This window comes from Psammomys obesus, unplaced genomic scaffold (genome assembly GCF_907164565.1).
Source record: "Psammomys obesus unplaced genomic scaffold, mPsaObe1.curated_primary_1811, whole genome shotgun sequence".
NCBI lineage: Eukaryota > Metazoa > Chordata > Mammalia > Rodentia > Muridae > Psammomys > Psammomys obesus.
The window spans coordinates 5,757,312-5,779,015 of record NW_026596125.1 but is presented as its reverse complement, the minus strand read 5'-3'; the positions used below and the strand labels follow the sequence as shown (position 1 = coordinate 5,779,015).

The 21,704-nt window shown below is 41.2% G+C and overlaps 1 protein-coding gene across 3 annotated transcripts in view; it reads left to right on the top strand.

Annotated features, from left to right (window-relative positions):
- Armh3 (armadillo like helical domain containing 3) overlaps window positions 1–21,704 on the top strand; it is a 176,170-nt gene that overhangs the window by 63,433 nt on the left and 91,033 nt on the right. For all 3 annotated transcript variants that reach the window (XM_055591672.1, XM_055591670.1, XM_055591671.1), the window contains exon 20: window positions 9,730–9,818. In XM_055591672.1, coding sequence (XP_055447647.1) covers window positions 9,730–9,818 — 89 coding nt within the window. The remainder of the gene's footprint in view (window positions 1–9,729; window positions 9,819–21,704) is intronic.

The window sequence follows — 21,704 nt, the reverse complement described above, 5'->3', positions numbered from 1 at the left end:
ATAATAATAATAATAATAATAATAATAATAATAATAATAATAATAATTATTATTATTATTATTATTATTATTCCACCATCTAGGTCCCTGGGATTGAACTCAGTTTTCAGGCTTGGTGTCAAATGCCTTTATCCTCTGAGGCATCTCTCTAGGTCCCTACCATATGGTTTTTGTTTTGTTTTGTTTTTTTTACATTTTTCAATTTTTTAAAATTTGTGTTGTTATTTTGAGAAAGTGTTGCTATTTAGCTCAAGCTAACCTGGAACTTGCTATGTAAACTAGGCTACCCTCTAACTTATGATCTTCCTGCTTCAGCCTTTAAGTACTGGTTTTGCAGCTGTGTATCACCATTCCTGGGTATGTTATAATTTTAAAATATGCTATTTACAAGCCAGTCATGGTGATGCATGTCTTTAATCCCAACACATGGGAGGCAGAAGCAGACCGATTTCTATGTGATCAAGGCCAGCTTAGTCTACAGAGGGAATTCTAAGGAAACTGAGACTTAGATGATTAAATGCTTTTCTCAGGGTTATTTTTTTAGACTATTATTTAGACTATTTTTGTAGTTTAAGATGAAAATTCTTAATTTCACAGTTTCTGTAGTTTAGCAGTCTACAAAAACTTCAACTGCGTATTTTTAGTATAAGACCTCTAATGGGTCTACAGTTTATTTTAACTGATTCTCATGTATCCCAGGCTGGCATTTTCTAGGAAGTTAAGGATGACCCTGAGCTTCTGATCCTTTGCTTCCGTTTACTGAATGCTGAGATGACATATGCTGCTAGGTTTGGTTCTAGATGGTGCTAGGCATGAACCCATGTAGGCATAAGGTTATTGTATTAATTCAAGTGCTGATTTCTGTACCTTCATATCTGGTTGCAATCCTTGCTCTGAGACGCTCCTATCTCAGTGTTGTGTAAACACTGCTCCCCAATTGTACCATGTTAATGCCAATAAAACAGTTTACAGCCAACCACTGAGCAGGGGAAAGAATAGGGCTGAACTGCCCTCCAGGGGCAGAGGAGTTCGAGGAGGAATATGACTCAGCCACCGGTAGAGGTCTAGGGGAGATCAGGAGAAGAGCTAGATAAAGAAAAGCCATAAAGTGCAAATATCTCAGGGATTTATACTGGGAGGAAGCCAGACTAACCTAGAGGGTTAAGAATACAATAATTACTTGCTCATTTGTGCCATGAAGCTTGATAAACAAATCATAGAGTCTCAATTATTTGAGTGATAGTAAGGTTAAGAGAGAGACTGAGAAACAGACACAATTTTATAAAAATAACTTTAACAAGGCTGGAGAATTAGCTCAGTAGTTAAGAGCACTGCCTGCTCTTCCAGAGGTCCTGAATTTAATTCCCAGTACCGACATGGTGCCTCACAACCATCAATCTGATGCTTTCTTAGTCATGCAGGCATACATGAAAATAGAACACATCGTATGTATAAATAAATACATCTTTAAAAAAAATAACTTTAACAAACCCAGGTCTTTGTGCATGTAGGCAAGCATTCTACCAACTGAACTATATCCCTGCCCTGGCCTGGAACTTGCTATATAGCCTACTGCATCTTCGGTTAGGAGTATTGGGCTCAGAATGCTGTGAGAAAGTGTTCACTGTGGGTGAAGGCCAGTGGAGTTCTGGGGTTGAAGACCTTGCTTTCATGCTCACTTAATAGTTACTGGTAAGCCTGGCTTGTTTGTTTTGAAAATTGTGTGTATGTGTGTGTAGGTGTGTACATATGTAAGTCTGAGGACAGTTTGCAGCATTCCGTTCTTTCCTTCCACCATGGGCTCTTGGGTATCAAACTCAGCTTCTCCGGCTTGGTGGCAGGCATGTTTGCCTGCTGAGCCATCTTGCTGGCTCAAGCCTCAGTTCTTCACTCAGATTGCTTTATAGGTTGTTGGATATGGCAGTTAGCTTTCTTCAAAGCAAGTAATCCAACAAAGAAAGGAATGTAGAGCCCAAGATTGAAGATGCACTGTTATAACTGAATACCAAGTGTTCTGCATTTCTTTTTGGTCACATGGCTATAATGCGGGAAGAATTATGCAAGGATGCTATTGTTTGATTGTGTATCTTCCAAGTCATGTGTTGGAAACTTAAAATCTCCAGGGCAGCAATGTAGGAATGTGAACCCTAATGTGAGGGGGTTTTGTTTGGTTTTGTTTTTGTTTTTTTTCCAGGCAGGTTTCTCTGTGTAGCCTTGGCTGTTCTGGCCTTGAACTCACAGTAGTCTGCCTGCCTCTTGCCTTCCTGAGTGCTGGGATCAAAGACATATGTCACCATGCCCAGCTTAATGTGAGATATTTAGATCATGAGGGCACCACTCTCATGAGTGGATTAGTGTCAACTAAAAAGGACTAGAGGTTGTGAGCTCAATCACTTGCATCCTTTCTTCCTCCCTTCCCTCCAGCCCTTTGTACATGTTTGTGTGCACAACTTTGTGCAACCGTATTGTCCTTGTTTCTTCCATCTTTCACTATGAATGATCATAGAAGACCCTCCCTTCTCAGATGCTCGCACTTTGACATTGGATTTTACAAGGAACAAATTTTCTCATAAATTATTTCATCTGTATTAAAGTATGTAGGAGGCTAGGACTCTCAGAAATCATATTGCAAACTGGTACCACAGTTGCTTGGCTAGTAAGTTTCATAAGCAAGATTCAGACTTATTTCTCCTGATCTCGGATTGTACTCTCAGCATTTTTTTTTTTGTGATAAGGAACAAAAGTCACTATATATATAGTGACCATGTTGGCGGGATCTCAGAGAAGGTTCCATATGACCTAATCCATGAAGAAACCTTGAGAGTTTTCTATGTGGATGAGCAGGGAAAGAGCACTCCAGGTAGGGGATCGACATGAATATTTCAGTTTAGCAGCTTCAAAATGTGATGTGTTTGTAGAACAGTGTATAGTTGTGGACAGTTAGAGAATATATGGTATGTGGAGAAAGGGTAAGAATAGAAGGCAAGATTACCTGAGAGAATGTGGATGGTGGAAGAGTTGAAGGTAGGAATAACGTAAAAGGGTTGTGTGCTTACGACTGTAGAGTTAAAAGAATGCATTTGTCCACCCGACCTTTTTACCTGGCTTACAGTGGATGCTCTGGACTCTCCATCCTAACCTATGCTTCCTAACCTTGCTCCAGAAAGTTTTCTTTACTGCTTTGCTTTCTTTGCTGTTGCTTTTTCTCCACCTGATTCCTTGTTGAATGTTTTGAGGTTCTGGATGGCGAAGATGATGATAAAAAGGCTAGGCATAGGTCCCATCCTCATTTGAATCCACTTTCTCCAAGCCTGTGTCCACAGATATGTTCCAGATTTTCCTTTCTCCTACTTCCATTTCCTTTTTCAGTTTGGTATTTGGAGCATCACATCCTTTTTAGGTGAACTTATCTGCTCCCAGCTGGGCAGCAGGCCAGGTTACTGCTCTCACTTCTCATTATGTATGGCCTCTCAGCAGCATGCAGCACAAAGAGGAACGGAAAGCAAATGAGTTCCTCCCATTTTAGATAAGTTTGTAATCCTTTTGGTGAAGTGTGAGGAAATATGGAGTATAGAAAGACTTAGCACCCATAATCAGAATCTGGGTCAGAAGTGGGACAAGTTTCTTTTCTGTGTCTGAGTGCTGTAGGTACAGCAGTGAAGAGGAAAGGTACTTAGACGAGGAAGAACAGTAAACGGTAGAAGAAAGTCCCAAGCCTAAGCAGCTAGTTCCCACTCTTGGTCTACTTGATTTTTGTTGCCATCCCCATAGTTAGCACAGGGTTTGAGACTGAAAAGAAATGCATTTGAGAAAACAAGCTGTTCAGAATTACTCTTCCATGGAAACCTTAAGCCAGTCCACCTTATTTTTTGACACAAGGTCTACAAAAGATGCAGGAGAACCTGTGATCCCAGCACTCGGAAGGCAGAGGCAGGGGGATCTCTGTGAGTTCCAGGCTATTCTGGTCTATAAAGTGAGTCCAGGATAGCCAGGGCTGTACAGAGAAGCTCTGTCTCGAAAAAGAAAAAAAAAACAAAACAAAACAAAACAAAACAAAACAAAACAAAAAAACCAAACAAAACAAAAAGTTGCAGGAGAACGGGAAAGTTGGGAAAAGGCAGGGCTGTCCCTTTTTAGACAAGGAAACCGCTATGTGCAGTAAATTTGGAGTCATTGTGCCAGGGTGTATTGTTAAGGGCCTAACAGTTGTTAAATTTGTGTTTGTTTATTTGTTTCTCCCTCTCTTTTTCTTGATAGTTTTGCAAGGTAACCTAGACTGGCCTCAAACTGTCTAGCCTCCTGCCTCAGTTTCCTGAGTACTGGGACCTTAGTGCTTTACCTCCCTTGGCTCCTGTTACTTGTTAACAATATCATTGTGCTTAGTAAATAGTGTGAGTCATTGTGAGCACAAGGCTAATAGGGCACCTATTGGGTGACTGTGGAGACAGCAAGGGCGCCTAGGAACAGTGTTGGAGTGATGCATGTCCCCCTCAGGTAAGGCAGAGAGCAGCAGGAATTGGGACTGCAGGAAGCATCTCAGTGCTGTTCTGCAGTGGCTGTGCTGTCACTGTCCACGGCAGCTAAGGTGTGTGTTTGATCAGGATTAGCCCATGTCAGTGGTCACATACAGGCAGCATCCAGCCGTCCTTGTAGGCTGCAACAGGCGCTTTAATAGATGAGTAGAATTCATCCATCCATCCATCCGTCTGTCTGTCTGTCTGTCTGTCTAGTATATGTGCAAGCCAAACAGGGATGGGCTTTTGCCTGCATCCCTGCCATTAATATAGTGGCTTAGCCAAATGGCTGTAATACTTTGGTACCATCACATAATAGTCTTATAGATTTTGAGATATTTATATCTTAAGAAAAGTCTTAAAGAGTCAAATGAAAAACCAAAATATTTTGAGATTAGTAGCAATAGAATAGAACCTTATTTTTTATTTTCCTCTGTCCCATACCAGGTGGCTCTTCTGATACGACTCAGAGATTTTGGGCTTTCCTTTAACAAGCATGCATAGGTTTAGAGAAGGAGAAAGCCATGCTCCAACCCCAAAAGCCAGCTTTAATTTTTAATTGAATTGGGACCACATAAAGACCATTTGTTTTTATGTCTGTAGAGGGCAGCAGAGACAAATTGGAAGTAGGCAATACCACTTGGCCAATTTACCTTTTCTTGGGACATTTTCTCTTGACGATCAGTCCTTTTTCTTCAGATGTTTCATTTGTCCAGTGTTCTCCAAATTGCTTAGTTAGATGCTTCTATTCTTCTGGAAAGATAAAAGCAAAACCCTTCCTCAACTCTTAACTCTGGGGTTTGCTTTTTTTAGCAGGTTATATCTTTCCGTGGGTAAAATGCTTTTTTGTTTTTTTTGTCTTTTGCTGTTTTTTTTTTTTTTTCAACAGAAAAAGTATTATCTTTCAATTGAAAATTTTTAATTTTTTATTTTTTTATATTATTTATTACAATTTATTTATTTTGTATTCAGGCTGTGGCCCTCTCCCTCGTCTTCTCCCAATCCCACCCTCTTTCCAATTGAAATTTTAAAAATGGTTTTGAAAATTTAGAACTAAATATACCATAGTATGTGTGGATAAATATACCTATATTCTCTTTTCTCTTTATGTATAAATTCAAGGTTTAAATTATTTACTTTTAGATCATGGAAGACATTCACTTTGAATTTTAGCCTGCCTTTTGCAAGGGTTTTTTTTTTTTTCTTTTGATATTTACACATTTTTAAAAATTTTTATTAATTACAGTATATTCACTTTGTATCCCAGCTGTAGCCCCCTCCTCCATCCCCTCCCAATCCCATCCTCCCTCCCTTTTCTTCTCCTGTGCCCCTTCCCCAGTCCAATGATAGGGGAGGTCCTCCTTCCCTTCCATCTGACCCTAGTCTATCAGGTCTCATCAGGACTGGCTTCATTGTCTTCCTCTGTGGACTGGTAAGGCTACTGCCCTGAGATTTCACCTTATACCCATCAGAATGGCTAAGATCAAAAACTCAAGTGACAACACATGCTGGAGAGGATGTGGAGAAAGAGGAACCCTATTCCATTGCTGGTGGGAATGTAAACTTGTACAACCACCTTGGAAATCAATCTGGCGCTTTCTCAGACAATTAGGAATAGTGCTTCCCCAAGAGCCAGCTATGCCACTCCTAGGCATATATCCAAAAGATGCTCAAGTATACAACAAGGACATTTGCCCAACCATGTTTGTAGCACCTTTATTTGTATTAGTCAGAAGCTAGAAACAACCCAGATGTTCCTCAGTTGAGGAATGGATACAGAAATTGTGGTACATTTACACAATGGAATACTACTCAGCAATTAAAAACAAGGAAATCATGAAATTTGCAGCAAATGGTAGGATCTAGAAAAGATCATCCTGAGTGAGGTATCCCAGAAGCAGAAAGACACACATGTTATATACTCACTTATAAGTGGATATTAGGCACATCGCTTTTAAATTTAAATCACTGTAATTCCTGTGTGCCAGCCTGTGCCTCCCAAGTGTTGGGATTAAAGGTGTGAACTACTACCTTAAAATAGTTATTCTCATAGGTTGTCCTGGTTAATTTGGTTCTCCATTTCCCTTTATTTTTTTAGTGTTAGAAGTAAACTTTCAAGTTTTTAAAATGTGTAATCTATAATTTTATTTGATTTTTTTGTTTTTTTTCAAGACAGGATTTTTCTGTGTAGCCTTGGCTGTCCTGGACTAACTTTGTAGACCAGGCTGGCCTCGAACTCACAGTGATCCACCTGCCTCTGCCTTCCAGAATACTGGGATTACAGACATGCTCCACTGCACCTGGCTTATAGTTTTTGCTGATTTTTTTCTGAATTTATTTTCTGGCAAATTTTAGTATTCTAGTCTTAATTAAACAATTTTCTCACTATTTCATTATTTTTAGATGTTTTATCTGTGTCGCCTGTATGAGTTCCATAAAATTTGATGTATTTTCTAGTAAGTTTTGCCATTTCCATTCATGCCTCCCATGACCAGATGTCTTGCCATTTATCTCTGTCATCACCACCCAGATTATTTATTTAAGTTTGAGACAGGGTCTCACCTACCCTGTGCTGTCCTGGAACTTGCTCTTAAGGGTGTGTGTTCAAGGATGACCTTGAATTTATGGCTCCCTTGCCTCGACCTCCTAAAGGTTAGGATTACAGGAATGAGTCACCATGCCTGACTTCAGAATTGATGTTTCTGTCAGTCTATGTTATATAATAATGGGTTTCATAATGATAATTTTGTACATGTACGTAATGTATTTAATCATGTTCACTCAGCTTTCTCCCTCCACCTTTGCTAATCTTCCTCTTCTCAACTATCCCTCTTCTAATTTTGTGTCTTGTATGTGTGACTGTGTAAGTTACTTGACTTGTGGCTGTGATATAATTCCCTGATATAGTAAGTAGCCTGAGAAAGGTCACTTGGCCTACAGTTTCCGGTGCAGGCCACCATGGAGAGGAAGACATGGCAGCAAGAGCATGGTGTTTTGGGCTCATCACATGGCATTCACAGGACACACAGAGGTGAATTTTAGTGCTAGACTCCTTTTCTCCTTTTTTAATGTCCACACCTCAGCCTATGGAATGGTGCTGTCCACTGTTAAATCCTCAATTAAAACTAACTTACCTCAATTAAACTAATCTTGATAATCTTTCCTAGGATGCTCACAGGCTAACCATCTATACCTGATCCCTCATAGGCTTGTGGTCATTCCAGATCTTGTTAAGTTGACAACCATATTAGCCATCATGGTGACTCATAGAGTTGATTACAGGAGTGTGGGTGACTGTTTATAGGAGGATAGACACATTCCCACTGTAGAAAATGTCTCTCTAAACAGAAACTTGAAATAAATCCTTAGGGAAGAGGGCTTCCCCATGAGTCCCTCCGCTCAAACTTATTTTCAAATTCAACTTAAAAACTTATTTATCAGTTTCGGTGTGATGCATGTCACGTGTGTGGCCTTCAGAGGCCAGAAGGTGTCAGGTCCTGGAGCTGCGGTCACAGGTCGCTGTAAGCTGTCTGTGTTAATGCTGGAACCAAGTTAAGGCCTTTGGAAGAGCAGCAAGCTCTTACCTGCTGAGCCATCTCTTAGAACTGAACTTGATCTAGAGTTTTACTAAAATGCTCAATTCCCCATCTCAAAAGGCAAAGAGGATGGACATCAGAAGATGAAGAAAACAGGAACCTGCCTGCCACAGAGGGCCTCTGAAAGGCTCTGCTCTGCAGACTATCAAAGAAGATGCTGAGACTTATGGCTAACTGTTGGGCAGAGTGCATGGAATCTTATGAAAGAAGTGGGAAATAGTGAGATCTGAAGAGGACAGAGCTCCATAAGGAGAGCAACAGAACCGAAATATCTGAGCACAGGAGTCTTTCCTGAGACTGATACTCCAACCAAGTACCATGCATGGAGATAACATAGAACAGATGTAGCCCATGGCAGTTCAGTATCCAAGTGGGTTCCATTGTAATAGGAACAGGGACTGCCTCTGACATAATCTGATTGGCCTGCTCTTTGATCACCTCCCCCTGAGTGGGGAGCAGCCTTACCAGGCCACAGAGGAAGACAATGTAGCCACTCGTGATGAGATCTGATAGACTAGGATCAGAAGGAAGGAGAGGGGGACCTCCCCTATCAGTGGACTTGGGGAGGGGCATTGGTGGAGAAGGGAGAGAAAAGGTGGGAGAGGAGGTGAGAGGGGTTTATGGGGGGATACAAAGTGAATGAAGTGTAATTAATAAAAATTAAAATAAAAATTTTTTCTACTATATTTTTCCAATCTATTCCTCTCTCTTAAAATTTTTTTAAATTAAAAAATGTTTTTATGTGTATGAGTTTTTTGCCTGCTTGTATACTTGTGTACCACATGAATGCCTGGTATCCAGAGGGGCCAAAAGATGTTGGGTCCCCTGGAATTGGAATTACAGACAGTAGTGAGCTGCCATTAGGTACCAGGAATTGAATCCAGGTCCTCTGGAAGTGCTATCACTGGCCCTTTCAGAAAAAAATTTTAAATATTTATTCTGTGTGTGTGAGAGAGAGTGTGTGTTTGTATGTATATATGTATATATGTATGTATATATGAGTGTGTATATATATATGTGTGTGTGTGTGTGTGTATGTGTGTGTGTGTGTATGTGTCCTTGTATCCTCACCTGTGTATACATGTGAGCACATAGCCAAAGTTGGGTTTTTGCTTCTACCATATATGATCCAGGGATCAGACTCAGTTTGTCAGACTTTTCAACAAGTACCTTTCTTTACTGATACGTGATCATTGCACTGGTCCTCATTTTTTTTCTTCTCTTTTCTTTTTTGAGACAAGATATCACTGTGTAGCCAAGCTGCCTCAGCTGCTTTAGTGCTGGGATTTTAGGAATTCACCACCATGACCAGCCACAACTATGCTTGCCATTATTGGAATAATTGTGCTGTATCTTTCCTCCCTGGAAGGATACTCAAGGGAAAGGCAGCAGTGATGCCTCACTATAGTCCTCTAAGTGGTTGTAACTTCATGTGTGGCACAACTTTGTGGGGTTGGGGGAGAGAGACAGAAATTTGCCAGTACTATCTTTTTTTTTTTTGTATGTGTACATACATACCTTCAATCTTAGTGACCCGGCGAAACTGCCACTCTAAAGGAAGAGCACAGTTGAGTTGTGCTGGATTCTGAGGTTGACCCTGGTTTTCTTTGTCACTGCAGACGGTGTGTCCAGGTAGTGCACAAACTGCTGTGTTACCAGAAGAAATGTCGAGTTCGCCTGCATTACACCTGGCGGGAGCTCTGGTCAGGTAACGCTCCATCTTGAGCTAGTTCTCTTCCTCTGTGCTTCTATGAATCCTAGGCTTAGGCGCACACTTACTAGTAGTCTTTCTAGCCCCACAACTTGTTAGAATGATTCTGTTTTCACTCACCCACATCTCTTCTCTTTTTTTATTAATTACACTTTATTCACTTTGTATCCTCCCATAAGCCCCTCCCTCCTCCCATCCTAATCCCACCTCCCCCCCTTCTTCACGCATGCCCCTCCCCAAGTCCACTGATAGGGGAGGTCCTTCTCTTCTTCCTTCTGATCCTAGTCTATCAGATCATCAGGAGTGGCTGCATTGTCATCTTCTTTGGCCTGGTAAGGCTGCTCCCCCCTCAGGGGGAGGTGATCAAAGAGCAGGCCAATCAGATTATGTCAGAGACAGTCCCTCTTCCCATTACTATGGAACCCACTTGGACACTGAACTACTATGGGCTACATCTGTGCAGGGGTTCTAGGTTATCTCCATGCCTGGTACTTGGTTGGAGTTATCAGTCTCAGGAAAGACTCCTGTGCTCAGATATTTCGGTTCTGTTGCTCTCCTTATGGAGCTCTGTCCTCTCCAGATCTCACTATTTCCCACTTCTTTCATAAGATTCCATGCACTCTGCCCAACAGTTAGCCATAAGTCTCAGCATCTTCTTTGATAGTCTGCAGAGCAGAGCCTTTCAGAGGCCCTCTGTGGCAGGTTCCTAACTTGTTTCCTGTTTTCTTCATCTTCTGATGTCCATCCTCTTTGCCTTTCGGGATAGGGATTGAGCATTTTAGTCAGGGTCCTCCCTCTTGATTAGTTTCTTTAGATGTACAGATTTTAGTAGGTTTATCCTATATTATATGTCTATATGAGTGAGTATATATAATGTGTGTCTTTGAAACTGGAATCACAGACAGTTGTGAGCTGCCATGTGGTTGCTGGGAATTGAACCGGGGTCCTTTGGAAGTGCAGACAGTGCTCTTAACTACTGAACCGTCTCCCCAGCTCCCCCCCCCTTTTTTTTTTTTGACATTTCAATCTTGTTTGAATCTAGACTTCTGCATGCTGTGTGGTCCACTTTCTTTCCTGTTCCTTCTTCCCTATACTGTTGTTTGTTTAGAAACAATTGATGGTTTTTTGAGTTCTAGAGCTAAAGATTATAGCTTGCGGTAGGGCGCTTGCCTAGCAAGCATAAAGCCCTGTGTTTGAGTCCTAGCACTGAGAACAAAAGGAAAAAGAAAAAAAAAAACCCAAGAGGGTATAATTTGTTAGCCAGGTATGATGGCACAAATCTGTGATCTTAGCACTTAAGGGAGAGGTAAGAGGATCTTGTAAGTTCAAGGCCAGCCTGGGATCCATAGTGACTTCCAGGCCATCCAGTACTGTGTAGTTAAACCCTGTCTTAAAAAACAAAACCAGTCAAATGAAAATGTCTTGAGTCTCCAAGCTTCTGACTTTATGTAGCAGTAGTGAGGAGGAGTCAGTGCGGTCTTGGATTCTCACCCTCTTCCATTTGGTAGCAGCATATGGACTATAGGGAAGCTTCTGTGTGTTTCCTCAAGATGAGTAACTCAAGAGGAATGGCATGAGGAGGGGGGTGGGGGTGGGGATGGGGGCGGAGAGAAGGGGGAACCCTCTTTTGTTACATCTTGGCATTATTACTGTTTACAGACTATGTAGCTGGTACCACTCCCCCTGTGCCAGAGACAAAACAGAAAATTACAATGTTTACTTTTGTCTTTATATCCATTTGGTAACCCAGTAAAGTCACTTCCACCCCTGCAGGCGGGAAGTGGCTCTTCTCTAAGGGTACAGCTAATGTTAGCTTGCCACCCTTTCTTTGTGTGACTAAATTGGAGGTTTGGAGAAAGCAAAGATTGTTCTCTGAGGCAGTTTCTTGCTGCTAGGTCCTGTGGCTTTGTGACCTGATGGATAACAGTTTTCTCCAGATGATTACAGTGATGAATGGCGGCCCCGCCCATGGGGTGTTTCTCTGTATTCCCAGCAGAAGAGTGTGTGTTAGTGTCAGGGGCTTTGTAAGAAACAGGCCAGAAGCCCAGCCCCCTTTCATGGAATTCATCTCTCTTGTTGTGACACATGGTTTCCTCCCAGCTTAATTTGGCTTGCTAAATTTAGTCCTCCATAATGGGAAGTACAGATCTTTAATTAATGGATTAGCAAGGTTTTTTCAGCAGTTACTGTGTATGATGATAAGAGGGAGGGCTGGAGAGTCACACTAATGTGGCAACAGTGGCAATTTGAGTTGGAGTTTTAGCACAGAAGAGTGCAATCATGAGAGTTTGAAACTGAGGGCATGTTAGAAGAGAGACTGAAAGAGATTGAACTGGCTAAACTTATCCAAAGTGTGTGTGTGTGTGTGTGTGTGTGTGTTGTTCGAGACTGGTCTTGCTGTGTAGCCCAGGCTATCTGTGAACTCAAGTCTTTCTGTCTCAACCTCTCAGATGATAGAATTATAGGTGTGTGTCATCCACACCTGTCGAGTTAGCTGAATATAATATTTTTTAACAGAAAGGACTTTTATTATTTCATATAGATAATAACATAATTATACAGCTCTGAAAGTCTAGAATGTAAAAGAAAATAAAAACAGTGCACATTTGTATATTTGGTGCCGTTGTGGTCTGTAGAGCACATGCCAGTGGTTAGGATCTAGCTGAGATGAAGTTAAATGTAATAGTTAAAAATTCTGTTGCAGCAGAAGTTGTCTGCTGCTTCTGGTTCTCATCTAGTTTTATCCTTTTATTTCTTGATCATTCTTACTCTGGCCCCTGTGGACTGGCTAGCTTTTCTCTCATTCTCATCATCCTGTCCTTTCACTTACTGCCCTGTATCATTGTGTGCTGCACACTGCTTTCTGCTACCCCTTGTTCTGTTTTTCTCAGTTCTTTCAGGCTTATGATTGTCTACTTCTCTTTCATATTTCCTGTCATGTTGTTTGTTGAGACAGGGTTTCTCTGTGTAACCCTGGCTGTTCTAGAACTCGCTCTGTAATGTAGGCTGGTCTTGAACTCAGAGATGTGTTGTTAATCCCACTAAATGAGAGTAAATACCATTACCCAAATTCTTTTAGTAGAAGTAAGCAAGCTTTATTTTCTGTCAGACAAAGTTGTCTCCCTAAAGCAGGGCTGGAAGGAACATCGTTGATCATAGGAGAGAGTGGGGCTTATATAGCTCAAAAAACTGCAAGGTTAGAGAATTTCCAAGGGTTGGGAGTTTTTTGTTATGTAGGAACTTGGCTGGCCATCTCAAACTTACTGGGCAGAACATCTTATCAGGGTAGAGGTCAGGGAGGGTGTGAAACATGTCAAATTCCAGGAAAATGAGCCAAGACATGGTCAAATTTAAGTTTTACAGAAAGGGGGGGGGGTGAATATCTTTTGACCTTGTAACAAGATAGTGTCTAATCGTAAGATGGAGTCAGGCTGGTCCATCACCACATGCCTCTGCCTCCCAATGCTGAACTTGCCTGTGGGTGCCATTACACCTGGAAGACTCCTAGCATTTTGTCAGGCTAATTAGTAACTTAAAAAACAGTTTTTTATCCTATGTTTGTTGGTTGACTTTGTGTCTTTGAGAGCTTCCTGTTATATTCAGCTCTCTGATCACTTCTTTCTTGATTTATGTTCAGCAGTCCTTGGTGTATTAAGGGAGGTTCATAGGGGCATAATTAGTGAGGCCTACATGACTGCTTGTTCTAGAGTCTCTGCCATGGGAGGTTAGTATCTATCTATGTGATAGATAAAAAAAAGAAGTCACATTTGTCTGTCTGTTGAATGTGTACATTACCCATGCTTGTGAAGAGGAGACAACTTAATAGAGTAATTTATCATCTTCTGCCAAGTGGGATCCAGGGCTAGAACTCAGGTTGTCAGGCTTGGTGACTTACAGTGACTGAGTGAGCTCTCCTGGAACCCTAGTTCTGTGTGTTCATACATGGATGAAGAGCAGCAGGTGTTAAGGAAAGCTGCAAAATACAACACTACATCCAATGCAGTTAGAGCCCATAATAATGTATAATATTGCATTCAGTGAACACAAGTGTGGCTGTGTTGGGTCCACCCACTCCTTGGCTGGCACTACCCCTCATATGTTGGAATGCCCATGTTTTCATTCTCTCTTTGCCGTCTAGATTTATGGATTTGAGGGAGGTGTGTGAAACTCACCATGGCAATTTTACCAGTGTAGATAAGTGCTTGCCCAATATATGTGTTGTGAAATATAAATGAATTTTATTTACAAATAAGGGTATAAGGCATGTAAGGTTAACTGGAATAGCCAGAAGCCCTTGAGCTTATAGGAGACACTCAGATTGGGTCCAGATGCCTCCTGTGTTTGGAACGTGGGTGTTCAGTGTCACTATACTTCTTCAGTGCTGATTTTTATTTTGTGGTTGCTCTTTGTTTTGGGGGAAAATTGCCAGGAAGTCTCCAAAATTCCTGAAATGAATTCTCAAAAAAAGTAGGTGTGTGAGAGGAAAAGGCCAGCTGTATTGGTAGGGGCTCAATCCCACTTTCTACCTTTTCCTACAGTTGGCTTCACATGTACAAGCCCTGACCCACTCCCTGCTGCTACCTTTTTGTACAGTGGTTGTTGCCATGGTATCTGAGTGTGTAGGAGGACATCTGTGCTCATTTCTGTTGGAATATGAAAGAAGAAAGTCCTGTGTCTGCTTTACCCTTCTTTTTAGTTACCATCATTTCCCCCCAAGATTTAGAAAGTGTGGGAACCCTCTTAATGATCTTTAAATGCCAGTCTCTGAGCAAAGCTTACTTAAAACTTGTCTCTGATGAAGACAGAAAGTGAGGTTCGGGGATCAGATGAGATGGTTCTTTATCTTTGAAACTGGAATGAAAGCAAGTCTCTGCATATCCAGAAAGCATCAGCTTGTATATACATGTACTATGTATAGTTTCAGGGAGTTCCTGAACCTTGTGAGGCTCCGTCATAATCTCAAACAGAAAAAAAAAAATCACTGTTGTGCCTTTGTGTTCCGTATCTTCCCAGTGAATTGTGAATTCTTTCTCACAGACATCCTAGTGTCTAGTTAAGCATCTTATTTCCTTTTTTTACTGATCATGCTAAATCTTATGCACACTTTTAGCACCATCTTCTCTCTGAACTTTGTTGTTTGTTTATTTGATTTATTTTTGAGAAAGTATCTTACTATGTAGCCTTGGCTGGCCTGGAACTTACTATGTAGACCAGGCTGGTCTTAAATGCACAGAGATCCACCTACCTCTGCTTCCTGAGTGCTGGGATCAGAGGTGTGCGTCACCACAGCCAACTGCTCTCTGAACTTTCTGAGGCTACAGATATTTCCTTCATTGTGTCTGATTTCCTGTTTGTCCCTATAGTACATTGGGTCACTTATGTATTTGTTTACTCAGAGTCTCCTGTATTCCATTGTGCGGGTTCTGGGATGTGAACCTGCGGCATCTGGAAGAGCAGCAAGTGCTAGCTCTGCAGCCGTGACTACAGGGTTTTTAACAGGGATTTAGAAAAAAATTTGAATGAATAAATATACAAAGGACAGTGTAGACTTTTCATTAATAATGAATTAACAGTCACCTAAAGCAGCACGATGTTGTGTTTCTACCTCAGAATAACAGCAACAGACCCTGTAACGTGATTGCTGTAATGTTTCTGATGCATTGCTCTCATCATCTTTGGATAGGCTCAACCCTCTGACAGATTAATTTGAATCATTGATATGCAAAGGGAATAGAGAATATTCTCTTTCCTTTGTGTATTTCTTCCTTATCCACAGATGAAGAGGTTACTTTTAACCAAGTAAAAATGGAAACTATTGACTTCTAAGCCATTAAGGAAAGAGTGGAATGTTTAAAGAAAAGCTTGCAGTTGTTGGAAAGGGAATGGCTTGAGCAGAGCCTTCTGGAGACAGCTTATTTTACTTGCGCTGTAGACAGAAGGGGCATTGGGAAAGCAGCTTGCATCTAAATATGTGGCGTCCACAGTCTGAAAACATGGTTTAAAGGCAGATTTATGCTGGAAATTTTTTATCCAGCATTTGTTTATAGATCAAAGTTTTTACCCTTTCGCCATACCATGTCTCAAGATGATAAGCCATTCATTACTTACATCCTTATTTTTGGGGGGAAGGAGTGGAGATACAGACGGGTTAAGTAACTTACTAAGGATTATGGAGCCAGATACCAAACAGTCATGGTTGGAACTTAGAGTCCCTGACTTCTATGCTCAGATGTGGATGACTAGGCAGCATTTGCCTCCCTGCAGGAAGAAAGGCCCCAAAGCACCCAAGACAATCTGTTAAGCTTCGCTGTGCTAAATAGCATCCCAAGCATTTAGCTTTGTGAAATGCTTTTGGTCTGACCTTTTAGATACCTACTGGGAAACATGGAACACCCAGAGAGCGTCACAGTTCTCCGGATCCAGCTGGCTTCTCATCACTGGCAGAACCTGTGCCTTCATGGTTAGGAACAATTTGAGGCTGGGAATTGAGAGCCTGTTGTTGGAAGCTATTTTGTGGGTGTTACAAAGGGCTGATTTTGTTTCAAGAGAAAAACTAATCTAATGTATAGCATTGTATAATAAATAATCAATTTTGGTAGCTTTTCTAATCACCCATTCTGAATATAGTAGATATTTAATAATTGCTTTTGGAGGGTTAATTTTTGTTTGTTTGTTTTTTCAAGACAGAGTTTCTCTGTGTAGCCTTGGCAGTCTAGACTCTCTTTGTACACTAGAACTCAAAGAGATCCATCTGCCTCTTCTTCCCTGAGTGCTGGGGTTATAGGCGTGCACCACAGTGCCTGGCTAACTTGGCACTTCTCTGTTCGTCCATTCTAGTTCCCAAATAAAAGACATAGAGACTTACTAGATTTATTAATAGTCTTTAGACTCAATAACTGAACAGATATGCTTTATAATAATCCTCTAAGCTAGTCTGACTACTTCCTGGCCATATACCCCAATTATTTGCTATATTGGTCCATCTGGGCTGTTTTTCTCCATCAGGCCAGTTCCTCATGGTGACATCCTTTCTCTCTCTTCCTTCTCCCTCCTGGTGGTTCCTACCTGAGATCCCAGTCCTGGGAACGGAAGCTCTACCTACCTCTCTTCTGCCCAGCTTTTTTATTAATCAATCAGAGACGACTGAGGAGCAAAGTTTAAACAAATATAGATTGGTATATGTGAGAATGCAGAGACTGCACTTGTCTGGGCTGCAACCAGATCTTGAGGCCCAGAATTCAGCATTAGTATACATAGAGTACCAGATGACCTTCCCATTACCATTGTCTGGCAATTCTGGTGTAGGTATAGCTTTGGCAGTTTGTCAGTCCCTCCTGATGTGTAGGTACTTGCCTTTGAACATTTAACTGTCTGCTTCTTTTGTTTCATCTATTTTTTTTTAAGTAATGTAATGTGATTATAGACTTAATAGTAAGTGTGCCTTTTACCCAGCTTCCTCTAAAAGGAACATCTTATACAGGTCTTGCCTCTTTTAACTTTGAAGAGGTTCCGCAGGTGGGAAAGAGGACAGCATGCTGGTCAAAATTATCTTATCCAGGCACTCAGGAAGAGTAGACAGAAAGGACAGAATTCAAAGACCTCAGTGGTAGGAGGAGGCAAGAAGTTTAGAAATTCAGGGGTTGGGGGTGAGCTGTGTGATGGCTGAGCAGGTAAAGGCCCTTGCTGCCAAGGAGAGAACTGACTCTCAAAAGTTGTTCTCTGACCTCAACATACAATAACAAATAAGTGATGAATAAACAAACAAACAAAACAGACAAATGTATTGAAAAGAAAGAGTTTAAGGTATGTCTTTGACTCCAGGGAGCTTGAGGTGAGCCTAGAATAGAGACCATGTCTAAAATAAATTTCTAGTGAGGACTTGCTCTATCATCTGGTCTTTCATTAATGGCCTTATCTGCATAAGTAATACCTTGTTTTAAAGGTCATTATTTATTTAACATTTTATTTTATTTTTTGCCTTTTGAGAACTGGTTTTCTTGTTCTACCTCCTCAGCGCTGGAATATCAGGCACACCTAGTCCCTAAAGTTGCTTTTAATTTTTTTTTTTTAATGTTGGAAACAAATGTTGTTTTCCCACAAAGAGACACATGAAGAAAGTGAAAGTAACTTGACAAGACAAGGATACACTACAAGCTGAACTGGGCCTGCAAGTGCAGTGGGCAGGGCGTTCACGTGGTGTTTATGCTAACTTTGTTGGTAACTGACTTTTCCCACTGGCTGGGGTTTGACCCTTCATCCTACGTGATTGATGTGTTTTAAAAGCACCTGAGCAAAGGAAATAAGGGAAAGGGGCAAGGGTTCAGCTGCTCCAGGTGTTAAGTTCTGGCCAGGTGGGGGAGATTAAAGATTCATATAAAGGTTTTACATGGTGGTGGAGATGAAAAGATTTGAATTGTTCTGCATAAAGTTTTATAAGATGGGGAGATTTATAGACTGTTTGCTCTTGGCAAGCTAGCGATTTTTCATAGAGAAAACCAAACGAAAGCATTTCCCACACTTATTTTTAAGTTTATTTTTCTGACTTTGGGAAGTATATCACAAGATACATTATAAAGCTACATGTGCCATTAAGACTGCTTTATTTTTTTTGTGTGTGTAAAAAGACAGACTTTGCTCCACAGATAACCAAGCTCTCATTGTTAGAGAGGTTTTATGCAAGTGTATTAGCTGTTACCTTGCAGTGTCTGTAACTTAATTGTGAGTAGCCTATACAGTGGTATAGAAAGCCTGAGGCCTGGAAAAGAATACCAGGAAGCTTGTTTTTCTTGTTAGATCATTACATTTGGCTAAATCTAAAACTTAAAGAATATTTTGAATCCTATTTTCTTCTCTCAGAAACTTGGTAGAAGGCAAAGATAAGAATCAAAGAGAAGCCCGGCATCCCAGCATTCTGGAGGCAGAGGCAGGTAGCTCTCTGAGTTTAAGGATAGCCTGGTCTACATAGTGAGTTCCAGGATAGCCAGGGCTACATAGAGAAAACCCTGCCTGGAAAAACAAAAACAAATTAAAAAACAAAACAAAACAAAACAAACAAAAAAAAAGAAACAAAAAAATCAAGGAGAAAAAGATTGTCACATAAAACTTCAAACGCTTCAAAATTAATCTTTCTTCCCCTCTTTGTGCATGAAACATGAAAGTCTATTTTGTATCAAGAGAAGAATCATCTTCCAGAGGCCAGTCAGCATCTTGTCAGGTCATGGGATGGGGAAAGGAGCAGATGCTTTTGATCCTATGCCTGGTTCTAGTTTCCTGGTTCTAAAGTGCTGTAGAGTTTGGTAAGGTTAGTTATCCTTTTGCATGGACAAAATGGATATGCTATTGGACTTTCTGTAGTCTGGGAGAGAGTACAGTTCTTGGTTCCTTAGCAGATGGACAGTGTGGCTATGGTCTGTTTCACTAACAGCTAAATTTCATAGAGTAAGTTTGGTTACCACTCAGTTTGACGACTTTGGGAGAAAAAAAGCAGGTACTGAAGCTAGGTCTCGAGTTGGCTTACTTAGGGGTAGCTGCACAGAGGTCCTACATTTCCCCAAGTCTAGGTTCTAGATCCACTCTGCCTTCCTCTCTCCTCTACCCTGTTTCTCTCCCTCTCCTTTGTTCATTTTTAAAGGTTAAATTTTTTTTTTCTCTAATTATTTTTATGTGTATGGAAGTTTGGTCTGCGTGTAAGTCTGTTCACCACATGTGTGCAGTACTGGTGGAGGCCAGAAGAGGGCATCAGCTCCTCTGGATTGGAGTTAGGAAATGTTGTTAGCTGCTGTGTGGGTATTAAGAAGCAAACCAAACTCCAGTAGAAGAGCTGTTTGGCAGCTTGTGCTCTTAACTATTGTGCTATCTCTCCAGCCTCATTTTAGATTTTTTTTTCTTTTATTTATTTATTTTTTATTTTAATTTTTTCTGAGACTGGGTTTCTTTGTGTAGCCCTGGCTGTCTTGGAGCTCACTATGTAGACCAGGCTGGCTTTGAACTCGTAGATCCATCTACCTCTGCCTCCTTAGTGCTGTGATGAAACGTGCTCACCACCACCATCATTTTTGAGACAGGATTTTGCTAACCTTGAGCCCATGCTATCTTCCAGTGGTAAACAACCCTCTTGCCTTAGTTTCCCTAGTGCTAGAATTATAAATGTACATACAGGCTGAGTCTGGGAACTTTTACTGAGAAAGTTCATTTTCATGGTGAAGTAGATGAGTGGTAGTCAGAAGTTGCAGCCTTCCCAGGTAAATGGGAGATGAGAAATGATTGAGAATATTGTTTTCCCTTTCAGTAGACACACACTCATCCCTAGGGAAACAGAGAAATCTGACTTCCATTTAAAGAAAGATTTGTTGTACTTTTCCACTCAGCTGGAGGGTTGCGGAATCTTAGGTGGTGTAAGCTACTGACTTTTATGTTCTGTTCACCTGGAGATGACGAGCACAACAAAAGCCACAGAGTCATTTCATTTTATTTGTGATTCTTTTCCTGCCCTGTTGATGAAGTGCTTAGGTATACAGACAAATGGCTGAATTTTTAAATTATATACACACAAATTTGGTGTTTTGAGACAGGGTCTCATGTAGCACAGGCTTGAACACTATTTAGCTGAAAATGACCTTGAACTCTTGATGCCTTCCTTTACCTCACAAATTCTGGGATTACAGGGTATGTGTCACAATACCAGATCTGATACCTGTATTTGAGAAGGCATCTAGTGTATTTAAAACCATTCTGTTGGCAGGTGCTGCATCTCCACTCCCTTCTGCACCACTCTTGATTGACAGTGAGCTTGCTGATCAATGCCAGTCAGTGTCCCTGGGTGATTGGCGATTTTCTCCAGGGATGCTGGAACTGGCTGGAGTTTATGGGGCCTCCAGGCTTTTGGTGTCTTTAGCTTGTTACATCAGTGCTATTTCTAGCGTTTTCTTGACTTCTGTCTTAAGGAAGAGATGCTAATACTTTCTGCCTATTGGTCACTGTGAAATTATGCATCTCCCTAACAAGCAGGCTGTGATTTGGGTTCAGTGGCACCAAATCCTAGCTCCATATTGTGCCACAAAATAAGCTCTAAGTCTTGCCTTCCTGGTTTATCTTTTCCCTTTCATTGTATGCAAAAGCTATGCAGACAGCTCTCTCTGACCAGATTCTTTAAAGACACTAATTTGTGCTCAGTTGGAGTCTCTCTTTCCTGTTTTTAATCTTGGTTAAATGTCATTCAGTTGGTTTTTACAATTAAGCCTCTCCTCTGCTTCTCTAAGAAAGAAGGCTGAGCTATCACTCAATTGTGTCTTCGTGTGGCTGCCTTGTTCTCTTTGCACCTGGTTTACCCTCCATGTGGGGAACAGGTTTTAGTCCTGGACAAGTTCCTGTATCCATTATTCATTCTACTCCTACATGGCAACACAATTTGTTGCTATCTTCTTTCCTTCCCCCTGAATTCAGAGCAGGATAGAAACAAATCTGGGGAAGTCCTCATTGTGTAGGGCACGTGAATGCTAAACAGCTCAGCAAATAGAGAGCCTTGTTCTCTGTTCTGTGATGGGAGCCTGTGGAAGATGCTAAGGTTTTCAAGAGGGTGGTACTGAACCTTCTATTTGAAAATTAGCTTGGCTGCTGCTGCCTTTGGGAAGTGTCTTGGGGCTGAAGGAATTACCACCATACTTAGTCTTGGCTCAGTGCTCTAGAGCCTGGACACACTGTATGTTCTGGATAGTGCTGTTGCACTGTTTACCAAAAGGCGATGTACACAGCTCACTAGAAGGGAACATAGGCTGAAGCCGCATACAAGACAGCCACTTGCCTCCAGCAGGGTCAGAAGGGGCAGTACTTGGTGCCAGTTTCTGGACGAAAGCCCAGAAACCAAGATTCTAAGAGCTCTCATAG